The sequence below is a fragment of the Orbicella franksi genome, chromosome 5 (genome assembly GCF_964199315.1).
Source record: "Orbicella franksi chromosome 5, jaOrbFran1.1, whole genome shotgun sequence".
Classification (NCBI taxonomy): Eukaryota; Metazoa; Cnidaria; class Anthozoa; order Scleractinia; family Merulinidae; genus Orbicella; species Orbicella franksi.
This window is the reverse complement of record NC_138149.1, coordinates 8,548,178-8,561,495: the sequence shown is the minus strand read 5'-3', so window position 1 is coordinate 8,561,495 and position 13,318 is coordinate 8,548,178. Positions and strand designations below refer to the sequence as shown.

The 13,318-nt window shown below is 40.7% G+C and overlaps 1 protein-coding gene across 1 annotated transcript in view; it reads right to left on the bottom strand.

Annotated features, from left to right (window-relative positions):
• Positions 1-13,318, bottom strand: part of LOC145488615 (sacsin-like) — a 28,238-nt gene extending 14,920 nt beyond the window's left edge. The window contains exons 1-7 of the mRNA XM_081467502.1: positions 13,194-13,318; positions 12,135-12,178; positions 9,831-9,931; positions 8,991-9,101; positions 8,666-8,813; positions 1,440-2,448; positions 405-979 (exon numbers count right to left, since the gene is read on the bottom strand). Of these exons, the coding sequence (XP_081323628.1) occupies positions 405-979; positions 1,440-2,448; positions 8,666-8,813; positions 8,991-9,101; positions 9,831-9,931; positions 12,135-12,138 (1,948 nt within the window). The 5' untranslated portion in view covers positions 12,139-12,178; positions 13,194-13,318. The remainder of the gene's footprint in view (positions 1-404; positions 980-1,439; positions 2,449-8,665; positions 8,814-8,990; positions 9,102-9,830; positions 9,932-12,134; positions 12,179-13,193) is intronic.

Below are 13,318 nucleotides of genomic sequence, written 5' to 3'. Positions count from 1 at the left end.
TGTTTTAATATTGATTCCTTTTAAATCACACCCGTTAATAGAAGATTCAAAATTTCAGCAAAATAACAATATAATTTGATCGGGTTTTCCTATTCTGATCAGTCGTAATCCCCCTTTATTCTTGTGGTACTGTACACTTTCCACAAAATAATAATAATGGGAGGTAACCCTGCGATGCGGTGGGAAGAAATTCCATCGTCCTATCCAGGAAGAAGTAAAAATACTCCTACAGTCGGTTCGTGCTACCGAAACTCGGACAAACTTTGGTGATATGGACCCCCTGGCCCGATGAAATCGTTGCCGTTACCTTAAGATTCCACCGTTTTCATGAATGAAAGAAATTTACATTAGATATTGAGTGTACTTCCAAGATGTAGTAGAATTAACACGGATCATATCTTTACCTTGCTTGGAAACTGCTTGTAGGCTTTGGAAGAGGCTAACGTCAATGTCTCGATCCAGAAATCGATCTTGCAGGCCAGGAAGAAGTTCACGTGGATGCTCTGGCGAGCAGATGTAAATAGCTTGATCGGTGTTAGAAAACGAAATAAAGCATTCATTGGTAACGGGCAACAGCTCTAATCCGAGGAGGTCTGAAAACTGCTCATCTTTTAGCACAAATTTTAGAAGCTGAATCTTCTCTGACCGACTGAGGCTTCTGTAGCAAGAAGGCGTTTCTCTGAGTACTCTCCGCGTTAATGAGGGCGTTATCTCGGTTCTTAAGTTTGCGTACAAACCCAAGGCTCTTAAAACGTGATCCGGCAAAGTGGCGACATTCTGATTCGCTACAAGAAAAACTCGGACAAGCAACTCTTTAGGATCGTTCTCTGGAAGTTTGTCAAACGTCGCGTCTTCCACGTTCAACCATTTACCGCCTTGGGCAGGAGAATAAACGACTCTTTCATTACACAGCAACTCCAACAAAGGATTCTGCACTCTTTTCCACTTTTGATCAATGACGTTCATATTTGGCCACGCTCTAGTTGCAAAGGAATACAATAAAGTAATTCAATTACAAAAAAAAGAAGAAAAAAAATTCGTTCCGCCATGGTCAATGACACAGCCCGCACGAATTTTACAATCAACGTGCACTATTCTTTCCCAGCTCTGCGTTTTTAAGCCGGTATTGGGCGCGGATTTTGTTTTCGTTGTCAACCTCGTGATTTGTATCTTAAAGAGTCGTTGGAATAAACCAGTACGCGCAAATTTAATTACCTTAACAAAGAGGAGAAAATTATCAAGTGCTTGTCCCAAACACTATTACCCCATATCGGAAAATGAGCACTCAGCGTATTACACAAGCTGCGAAACCTCAAAAAAGGGAGGAAATGATCAGGCAAAAGTGTTTTGGAACGTGCCTGGATACGGATTGGCAGCCAAACGTTTGATAAAAGCTTGAGACACTCACAACATGTGGAACTTAAACAATTTAGTCTTACTTGTAAATCGCATCTGGTTGGACATTATAACTCTTCTCTTTAATAGCTTCCATCAGCATCGTAGCATACGCTCTAGGGATGGCCTCTTCCAGAAGACACTGGTTCCATAACAGGGACTTGTCAGTCAGCTGCCGCCCTTCCTTTTGAGCCAAATCCTCTTGCTCAGCATTCGGAGTCTTAATATAACGTCTGTTCTGGCTCAAAGCAAAGAATCCATTGATGTGTACCGGTAAACCTGTCATGCTCGTCTTTTGCACCGGCAGTGGGAGGAAACAAAACACGTGCCCTTTCATATCAGGCGTCTGGTTTTCGGAGGATTCTGGTATCGGCATGGCCACACCAACTAAAGGTAGATAGCTAAGATCTTTATCCTTGGCCAGGGTTTCAAATTCTGACGAGACGTTTCCGCCACAAAAATAATTTGTGACAAGAAAACAATGCCGATGTGTGTCGCTTATCATACCTTGATCATAAGCAACCGTCTCGATCGTTACTGGATATGTCACCTTGACAGGCTCTGGCATAAGCTGACCGGTTGTGATCTGGCTGCGAAACTCTTCCCTCTTTCTGCGAACCAGCGGGAGGCTGTCATCTGTGATTCTGACTTGAAACGTTCTTCTGGCTTCATTGTCCGCCACGTTTCGGACGTAGAGCTCTATCGATTCGAGATACTGGAGAAAAAGGAGGACCAAGTGGGCATCAGCCGTAAAACTCTGAAACAACGTGTGCACCTTTTCGACGGAGTAAAGCGTCTGTGACAGCTTGGACGGTGCTGTCCGCAGAGGAAAACGGAACAACGTTCCATTATAAGTTCCCTCGGAGAACGCATCATCTGTACAGTCGAAGATTCCTTTGTACGGTAGGAACTGGTCCGGTATCCTGTCCATCACCTCACGGTCTTCCTTCAATCGCCATCGGTGTCCAGTTTGTCGGTCCTTCCCGTCGCCAAAGTACTCCTCGTGCGGATCGATCACTCCAATCTGTGAGCCACTGAAGATGCTCGGGAGATCTGAGATCAACAGAAGGAAAATTGGTCCAAAAAAACTTCACACGGTAAAAAAAAAAAAAGATAATAATTTCAGCTTGTCGGGACTATTTGGCAAAAAGTGTGTGTTGCTCTTTAAAGGGTATGAACCCATGCAAATGCATGACGTTACATTTGTCTCTTTAATCTGAGAATAAAAAAAATCAATGGAGACCCATGGCCAAACTCGTGGATTAACTAATCTAGAGATGAAACATATTGGTGAACAAAGTGTACGCTTTTTTCGTTGGCTTTTCTGCACACATATTACAAAGACATATGTCCAGAATAGCTAGGGTGGCAAAATTGCAGCAGAACATGGAGTGGTAAAGGCTAAGGGTTCTCGGGTCACAGAGGACACTCCTGCCCAACAAATCATAGAGTACTCTCCCCCCTCCCCCCCCCCCCCCTTTCTCTCACACCCAGATCATGATGTTGATCTGCCTGCTGGAAAAATTTGCATGCATTCAAGTCGTGCGAGCTCACAAACGTTTTCATTGCATTTCATTCAAGACTATAGGTAAGGTTTCTTATGAGACAGCACTTCTCTTCCAATGTGGAACCGCTTGTCTCTACATATATTGCATCAAAATAAGTAGATCCGAAAAATCTGTCGACCCATAAATATAGGTTCCAACAATAGTAATAACAGCTTTATTGAAGTGTCAATGTATTTAGTATTAACTACTAATTGGGGACAAGCTCACAGGGGGTTTCTTTCCCTCTGTTATCTTTTCAATCGGGAAGCAAAAGTGTAAACAAAAGACAGGGTAAAAATCATATAAGCTTATCAAAATCAAGTATTTGGGAATCTCTTTTTAAGTTTATGTTCATTTCACATCCCACTTAGAGTTCACATCAATGTACTAAAATAAACAAGACAAGTATAGAGAACACAACTTTAATCTAAACTTAACCCGATGCCGGTTGAACATGGACAACTCAACAAGAAAAACCTAAGTGTTTAAACTGCAAAGCTGTGAACGAAAGTCCTGCTAGATTGAACCTTGGATCTCACAAGAGATCTAATCAGTCAAACTTGAAAAGTAAAACGATAATACGTCACTACTGCAAGACTGACACAACGTCATAGAATTAAAACAATATTTCGGCTGGCCTCAGGTTTAGATGTTACTAAATTATAACCATGAAATTACAATATTATACAATGGTGCCGATGTTTGTCCTGTTTTCAATAGCTGTTTCCTTCATTAAAAGGTGTTCGTTTCGCTCATATAAGTTCATTAAGGTCAAGGAATAAGACACATTCTCATCAAAGCTTACCACATTAGCATGAGATTTGATCAATTGCAGGTCACTTTCCAGCAAACAAATGCACATCTCCTAGTCATTTTGAACGGCTAGACGACTCAAATGCTCATGAAATTCAGGCTTCAAGTTGGCCATAGCACTAATTCGAACATTCGAAGTCAACTCCACTTCAATTTAGCAAAACACCTTATATTAATGGTCGTGTAAAAGCTACAAAATCATCAATATTCGGGCTGGCACGAAGCACGCATTGAGTAGTAGGCTCGCACTGACTGCACGGCTCAATATGGCGTCGGGCTCGGTTACTATTCCAACATGGCGACGGACTCGGGCGCTCTCGTTCGGGCCGACGACACCGCGGATATACGTTTTTTGGGGCGCGATACAGTATTTTGCTGGTCAGCGGTACACCCTAACAAAACTACAAAATGCCTGCAACTTTTACATTATCTTCGCAGCGAGCCTTATCGACAGTCAAAAAGATACAAAACTTAGAGCGCACACTGTAAACTTAGCTTTTAAACTCCGCTCATTTGTTGGATAGTTCTCAGTTAATATTATATATTGTGCCAAAGCCAAACTGAACTTGCACACGGTGTGAAATTGTTGTTGTTTCGTGAGAGTTCATGCTCGTAAGCGGCGAGCCAGTGGCAATTTACGTTACGATGTGCGCTAAGGCTAAAACTAGGCAGCTTTTGTGTTGCTGTAACGGTGTTCTGAGGAAATCAACTTCTCAAGTTTGTTGAATTGATGGGCTTTAACCGTATGAATCGGTATGTAAACGGCATTTCGATCACATTCGTCGGGAAGACATGCTCGTGTTCGATTGGGGGCACTAACGTAAGTAAACACGGTCATCCTGTCCTCACTCGGTATCACCGAATTATAGACCACGTTGACCGAAATCGAAGCAGTACTTCGTATAAATCTTGGACACGTTGGTGTAACAAGTGTAGGACTGAATCCCCAAAGGGTTCAAAATCTGGCCTCAACTCGAGGAAGAATTCACCAAGGTATGTTTTATCATAAAATATCCAATTTTAATCATACTGTACTTCAGGAAGCTTGAGGATGGCGAAAATAAAATTTTAAATTTTCATGTTTATTATTGTTTCTTTGTTTCTTGTCATAATTTCGAATTGTTGCAGTTCTGTATTTTGCCTATAGCGCCTCTAAAGTGTGAAAATTATTTTAAACTAGTTGCATGGCTATTAGAGTTTAGAAAAAAAAGCTATTTAGCTATTAGAAAAAGCCACAAGAAGTACATGACATCTGATTATCTAAAGATGGCAGAAGACATGGAATACAAAGCTGTTTAAAGGATAATTAAAAATACATGCATATGTTATTGTAAGACAATAAAAATACCATAAAATCTGGGTAATGACAACTTCCAGTTAAAACTCAATAAATGAATTTCATTTTTAGTTATAAATAGGCTATTCCCCCTGTATTCACACAACAATCTTCTGATTATAAGGCCTCCCAGACAATTTCTGACCATATTACCTTAGAGCCTGAGACTCTGTATAACTTTCTAAAATTAATATTTGTTTACATATTACTATTATCTGGATTTCCCAATAGAAAACTTCTTCTATTGTACATTTTTTTCTATTCTGGCTCAGCAAAAGTCCTTTTAGATACTGTCCATGGATGATTTCCACGACATCAATGCTGTAAAAACACCAACTGAGAGAACACTGACCAATGCTCTCCATATGGCAACTACTTGACTTTCATTTAGTGTCTTTAGAGACTTCTAGGCCGACGGGCAAAGAAAAATTCACCCTTGGGCTCAAAATGAGGCTCAAAATGAAACCCTTTGACAGTGGTTACGTCATAGGTCATTCACTTGAAAGACGTGGGTAAGAGTAGCCAGGCTGAAAACGAAGGAAAAAAAAGAAAAGGAAATGCCTAAGGACTGTGCAGCTAAATGACTAGGATGTGTTTTGAGTCTCTTAATTTACAGGGGACAGGAGCAGGACGAACAAGGGTGGGAGTCAAGAGATAGAGGTATGGGAAGTGGGAGGTTCTGACTCCACTGTCCCTTCCCCCACTTGATGCAGTACCTTGTCCCTAAGTAAAAGGTAAAGTCTGCATAGAGCCAAGTGGCCCATCAGGCCAGGCTTATCTTGGTTTCTGTAGCATGAACCGACTAGGAGTATTTCTACTATCCCCTGGATAGGATGCTAGTTGATCACAGAGTTACCCCCAGGATTAAATTCACCAGTACCCATATGTACACCTTTGTGGAGAGAGGCACTGTGAGAGTAAAAGTGTCTTGCCCAAAAACACAGCACAATGTCCTTGACCAGGGCTCGAACATGGACCGCTCGATCCTTTGCTGAGCGCACTAACCACAAGGCCACCGCACCTCCCACCTTGTCCCTTAGGCCTAACCTTAACCCTAAACCTAAAAAAAAGGAGTCTGTAGATTTCAGTCAACTTTACCTCTTTTATCACTTGTGTATTTGAGACAATTTCTAATTTCCTCGCTTTCTGCCATTCAGTTTACTGTACCAAAGCCTGATTTTAAGTGATTCGCAACTACTGACAGAACTTGTTTTTGCAACTTACAACTTCAGACTTTGCACAAAATTTCTCACTGGAGAAGAGCAATGTTGTAGAACTTAAGTGATGAACTAAATGTAATAAATATTAATTTGTAAGAAATGTATCTGTTCTTTAATACATGCTTTTGTGTCTAGTATCTGAGTTAGATGCAGCGAAGATATATTACCAATGGTTTGTAGACGACAGTAAACCAATTCAGAGACACAGTGGCATAAACAAACCCACTTGTTAGCTAATTTATCACAGGAAAAAAATAAATACATATAATTACATATATATAATTTATTGCCATCAGGTGCTATAATGTCTTGTAATAAAGTGGTTACAAGTTAAGTAAGAATCTTACAGAAGGGAGGATGATACAATATTATTACTAAGAGGATCATAATTAATCTCATATTGATTCAAAGCATGTGATATGTACATGTATGATTGCAATGTAAAAATTATTTTGTAGTGATTGAGCAAAGCTCATCTGAATTAAATTATTAATGAAAGGAAAAACAACAACAGTCAATTATTTATATAAGTTGATACAATGCACATGTAAGATAGGGAAATAGAAATTGAAAAGCTTCAAATGACTGAGTAAACAAAATAAACTAGTGGGTTTCATTGACGAGTTGATTACTGCCTCTCTGAAATGTTGAATGTCTTCAGCATCAAAAGAAGTGAAACTTGACCACATTCCATAAGTGGAAGCGGTTTCTTGTAAAAAAATACAGGTGTTTGGACATTTTAAAATATTTAGTTACATGTGCATACATGTACAAGGAAACGGTCTTGAAAATTTCCATGTACTATCAACATTTAATCGATGTAAACAAAAAAGACCTCAAGCAAGGAAAGATTGTCAATGAACCGAACATATTGAGCAGTCTTGAATGTTTTCAGTATTTCTAGCGTTCACTGCGGCCAACAAATCACAATATTTTCGATTTCTACTCCCTTCGCAAACGCCACCATTATATGAATGTCGGCTTAAACAATCTTTAATGATACAGAAATATCTTGTGAATGAAATGAACAAATGTAACAAATGTTTTATTTTGACAGCAAACGACAGGTACAGAAAATTTATTTCACCCGTTCCAAAAGGCGCAGAAAGTCAGAAAGGTGATAGAAACGCCAAAACGCCAGTCTTTAAAGACAAATTCTTATCAAAGTTTCTTGGACGCGTTGCGAAACATAATCTCAATGAACAAGCACCACACGTCGGCACAAAGTGAGTGTGAATAAAACGGTCCCGACTTACATGTAGTACCTTAACCATTTCGCGCAAATTACACTTTAAATCCAACCAGTCTTCAAAATCCTTGCAAAACCTATATACAGGACCAATCTTCTGCTTTGCTGGATACCCATCGTTGATTTTGACAATTCTGAGGCGAGGGTGGCTGAAGCAACACGATCCACGCTTCGTCCGCTCGAGCTGGCTCGAGTCAGCAAACTACACATTACTCCACACAAAATGACTCCCCTGTACCACTATTCTTTACGAACATTGCTTGAGTATTAAAAACCCATTTAAGGGCGTCAAGCTCACCAATAACGAGAAGTATCAAGGATATTTTCAACCTTAAAACGAAGCAAAACACCGATCTCAGAGAACTGATCGATCGAAGGACAACACAGCCCAATGGTGATGACCACTGACCAGTTACTGTGACGTCAAAAAACGTATTTCTGCGGTGTCCAGGCCGACTAATTACGAGCAGTGTCTACACCTAAGTGAGTGAGTGAGTGAGTGAGTGAGTGAGTGAGTGAGTGAGTGAGTGAGTGAGTGAGTGAGTGAGTGAGTGAGTGAGTGAGTGGCACATTTGCATATCAGAGTCCCCGCAACAAACACGTTTCTACGCTTCGCGTATCCACGAGTTTAAAAAAAAGAGATTGGCCATCTGTTCATATGACGTAATGTGCACATGGAAAATCTTTTTGATCCCTAGAACGTCCATGCGAAGGTACATCGAAGTCCAATGAACCTAACTGAGTTTCCTCAATTTTTGGGTTGCATTTATTCACTTAACAAACAAAGTAAACGGCAGATGTCAAAGACAGAACATCGCGAACAATCCTCTGAAAAAAGTGGTTGTCTCCTTTCAGAGTTTTCTGCTAGCTTAATCGCGTGTTAACTCAGAGGTAAATTTTGCTTGGTATACAACTGGCACTGGTGGTGCACGCCCGATGGCGATTTAATGATATCTCGCAGAAAAACTTCACATTTCCAGGCACTCTCCAAGGTTGTTGTCAATCACTTTAGGAACAAAATCTTTGCAATAGCGTGAGTCAACAGTGAAAGCAGTCATGACAGAATTTAGCCATAAGAGTAAAACTTACACAAAAGGAGACTCACCTGTAACATGAAATACAGACTTAAATCCAAGACCAAAACGACCCACTTTCATAGGATCTTTTACTTTGATACTATCACATAGCATTCGTATGCCCTTCCAGTCTTCTTTGGTAAACTGTGCGTCATTGTATGCATAAAGTGCAGGACCCTGTTAAATGACAAATAATTGGAGACACGAATATATATTAAATATAATTAAAGAGAACAACTGAAAAGCCTTCTTCCTTCTTTTTCTGTCTTTAGAAGCACAAAGACACATCCAGATTATTGAGGACCTGATAAGGGAAACGTTGACTCTTTTGTTCCCGGTATAAGAAAAATGTACCTGGAATTGGGCGAGACCTTCATTGTGAAGTTTCTCTGTTCCATAGCTGTGTTTGTCATGAAGAAATTTCACTGTACTTGCACATGCATCTTCGGCATTTTGAATAAGTTCCTAATATAAGGAATAAATGTTATTACAAAAACATTATGAAAAAATAAAACTCTCAAGCGATCAAAAAACTCCTAAACGTTCATTAACTGACTAAATTTCTATGGCGGCTCTGTTCTCCTGCTCATTCCTCATTCTCCACACTCCACTGAAATCCCTGACAGACTTGACCCAAACTAAAACATTACATGTTGATGGCACTGCTCTATAAAGATTTTCGAAGTGTTCTGGATTGTTTTTCTTTTTTTCTTTTTGGAACCAACGAAATAACGACCGAGTTATTCTGGCATGGATTAGTAAGAATTATACAAAGAAATAAGCTAGCCTGTGATTTTTCACACATATTTCAGAATTCTAGAAGCTTGAACACTTTTCCAATGTTTACAACTTTTAAAGATGTTATTACTGGATTCAGCGATGAGTATTAATTGTCTAACAATTTTAAGCGACATTCTTCAGTTTTAAGGGACTGGTTTCAGTTAAAACCCTTTAGATAACCCTTAACACATCACGTTAAATTCATGCCTTCTTTGATCTCCTTCCAAATAACAGTAGACTTCAGGAGCCCCTGAAATCATCGTATTTAGAGAGGCATTCTTTTTGGCAATGCAATTTCTGTTCCCAAACTCAGCATTTTGTTCTTCTTAATTTTAGTGGAGAGACTAAGCATCCAGTTTCTTTGCGACTGAACCAGTGCTGCAGACTATAGATGCCTATTGTCACCATCCCTACCTTCAGTATCTGTCCATCATCAGGATACTGATCTAGGATGGTCCTCAACTGTTGGATGAGTGATGGCTGAATCAAGTTGAAGCCATCGTCATCAATGTCCGCTGGTAGAAAGTAAAAAAAATATATATATCAGACAATCTACTATTCAAGTGTCCACAGAGCTGCTTGAACTATCTGTAAATGGCTGTTTCTGGGTAGGTAGAAAGGAAAGAAAAATGAAGAAGGAAAGGACAATAGCAATGAGGGAGAGAAGGAGAGGAAGGGTGGAAGGGAGGGACGGAGGAAGGGACAAAATGAGAAAAGGGGAGGAAGGGAAAAAGGGCAAAAGAGGGACAAGTGGAATGATAGAAGGGAGGAAGGGAGGAAAGGAGGAAGGGAAAGAGGGAGAAGGGGAGAGAGGGAGGAAGGGAGGAGGGAAGGAAGGAGAGAAGGAAGAAAGAGGGAAAGGAGGAAGGAGGAAGGGGAAAGGGGGAGGAAGGATGGAGAAGAAGGAAGGGAGGGAGGAAAGAAGGGATAAAAAGAGGAAAGGAGGAATGGAGGAAGGGAGGAAGGGAAGAAGGGAGGAAGGGAGGATGGGAGGGGGAGGAAGCAGGGAAGGAAAAAATAGGGATTTAGGAGTAACGGAGAAAGAGTGGAATAAACGAAGGGGGAAAGGAAGAAAGGTGAGGAAGGGGGAGGAAGGGAGGAAAGAAAGAAGGGAGGAGGGGAAAAAGGAGGAAACGAGGAAAGGAGGAAAGTAGCGAGAGAGAAAGGGAGGAAGAGTGGAAGGGAGGAAGAAAGAAAGGGAGAAAGGGAGGAAGGGAGAACAGGAAGAAGGAAGGGAGGGAGGACAGGAGGGGGTAGGGAGGAGGAAAGAAAGAAATGGGGGAAACAGTAAGGAAGAAAGAGTGGAATAAAGGAAGGAAGAAGGGAGAAAGGTGAGGAAGGCGGAGGAAGGGAGGAAGAAAGACAGGGAGGAAGGGAGGAAGGGAGGACAGGAGGAATGGAGGAAGGGAGGACGGGAGGGGGAAGGAAGGAGGGAAGGAAGAAAGGGGGAAAGGGGGAAAGGAGGAAGCAGGAAGGGGGAAAGAGTGGAGTAAAGGAATGGAAAAAGGGGGAGGAAGGGTGGAAGGGAGAAAGAGGGGAAGGGAGGAAAGCAGGAAGGGAGGATAGGAGGGGGCTTAAAGTAGGCAAGCAGTTATGTAGTTGACAGGTAGCTAGGAGGATGGCTGGCAGGCAGTTAGGTAGGTAGAAAGGTGGATAGGTGGGTGCTGGGTTAATGTGAATAGGGGGTAGTTGGGTAGAGTAACAAAGCAGAAAGAAAACAGAAAGAAAAGGGCTGGTAGGTAGGCAGACAGACAGACCGGTATGTTGTAAATTAGGTTAAAATGGTGGGCTGGTAGCAAGGTAGAGGTAGCATGGTTAATAGGTAGGTAAGCTAGGTAATTGTGGGTGGTCTGTCAGGCAGGTTGACAGGTTACTTATGATAAGGTGGTATGGAGGCAGACAGGTGGGTATGCAAGCAGACAGACAGCTAAGTAGGTAGGAAGATTGAAAATCAGGCAGCCAGGTTGAACAAGGCAGTATAGTTAGATAGGCAGGCAGGCAGGCAGAAAGGTAGGTAAAGTAGGTGAAGTAGGTAGGGGGAGGCAGAGAGGCAGGGGGGTAGGTGTATTGGTGTTTAAAGTAGTTTTATTCTGGCATTGTATTTTGAAACTCCTTTAAGAAAAAATAAAAAAGTAAATAAAATAAAGTAACAAAAAGTAACAAAAAGCAAACTTGTTCCCTCTCTTTCCCCTTCTCCTACTTGACTGCAATCTCCAATCCAGTGTCATTTCTTAAATTCAGCTCATAAATCATTACTTTTGTGACCCTCCTCTTAATTTGGTAACTAGAATGAACTCCAAGACGGACGGTGAAATACAAACTAACTACAATATTCTATCTTTTTTAACATGTTTCTCATTTATTTCTCCAAAAGCACCTAGGCTTATCAAGGGGGATTACAATATTAACATTACAAATTTTACTTCATTTACTCAGGTTCACACGCACACAAACGCACAACTGAAAACAACGAGTTAAGCTGACATATCTAGTGAAAAATAATTTTAACAACCAAACAGTGGCCACCGAAAAGCGATCAGTATTAATACTTTGTACTTCTCGAAAAAAAAAACAGTAGACATCGTACAATACAAAATTTAGTTTCCTAGCGTCGCTGCTCGATGATCATGTCTCACCCTGCAATATCTGTAGCTATGAGTAAGAATGAAGCGGACCTTAGAGATTTGTGTAGTTCCAAACTAGACTATTGTCACTCACCCATTCTCTCCAAGGAACTAACGTAAGCCACTTCTGAAGTTCATCTGCAAGAAAAATATCAACATTGAATGTTACAAACTTTCATGTTTTTTCTGACCAACACTACATTTGGTTCTCTGAAAACGATCGTAACGAAAAACACTTCAGCGTTTCAATGTTAACATAAAGATTTGGTGTAAGAATTGAACTTTGTACTTAATATTATAGGCACAATCACGATCCCTTATCGATCTAAACTGCGTTAAGGCTGGTTTTCACTAGAGCATAAGCACAAGCACAAGCATAAGCATAAGCACAAGTGAAAACAGCCCCGACATAAACATAAGCATCAGCAAAAACATAAGAAGAACGAACCCACTTATTTGTCTTGTGCAGTTTTCACTAGTAACACGCTCGACATAAGCATAAGCATAAGCACAAGAAAAACAAACAGTTCCGTTTTTCTTGTGCTTATGCTTATGCTTATGTCGAGCGCGTTACTAGTGAAAACTGCACAAGACAAATAAGTGGGTTCGTTCTTCTTAGGTTTCTGCTTATGCGTATGTTTATCTCGCGGCTGTTTTCACTTGTGCTTATGCTTATGCTTGTGCTTGTGCTTATGTTCTAGTGAAAACCAGCCTTTAAGTTTAGCTTTGGGAAAAAATACAAACTAGTTCAAGCTTAGTCTGTGACTTTATCTTGCTTTGGTTCTATTTAACAATAAATAATCTAGACTGAAACTTTGTATTTGTTGAAACATCTGCCGTTTGGGTAACCATGCGAGCAGAGCATCTTTAATTGCAGGGTACCTTTGGGTATAATTTTTGCAGAATCCTTCAGGTAATGGTCCCTTAAACTAATTCAGAGGGTCTTCCGAGATAAAACAATGAAAGCATAATTAGAAGTGTTCTCGACGCCTTTTTCGTGTTGAAAACAGCACTGCACTGAACCTAAAGAGCCTTAACTTCACATCTTCGAGGTGATTTTTCACGAATTAAGGTTCTCAGTTGTATTCAATCTTTTAAATACACTCTTGTCCACTTCACTAGCTCATTGACTCTAACATTATTTCTTGTTTACCTGCATTTATTTTCCATGAAAACCGTTCTTCCCCTCGCAAAACTGCTGTACTGAACAAAACGCGAAGAAGGAATGTCTTCTTCGTATTAGGAAATCGCTTTCCGAGAAATGCCCGCAACTCGATA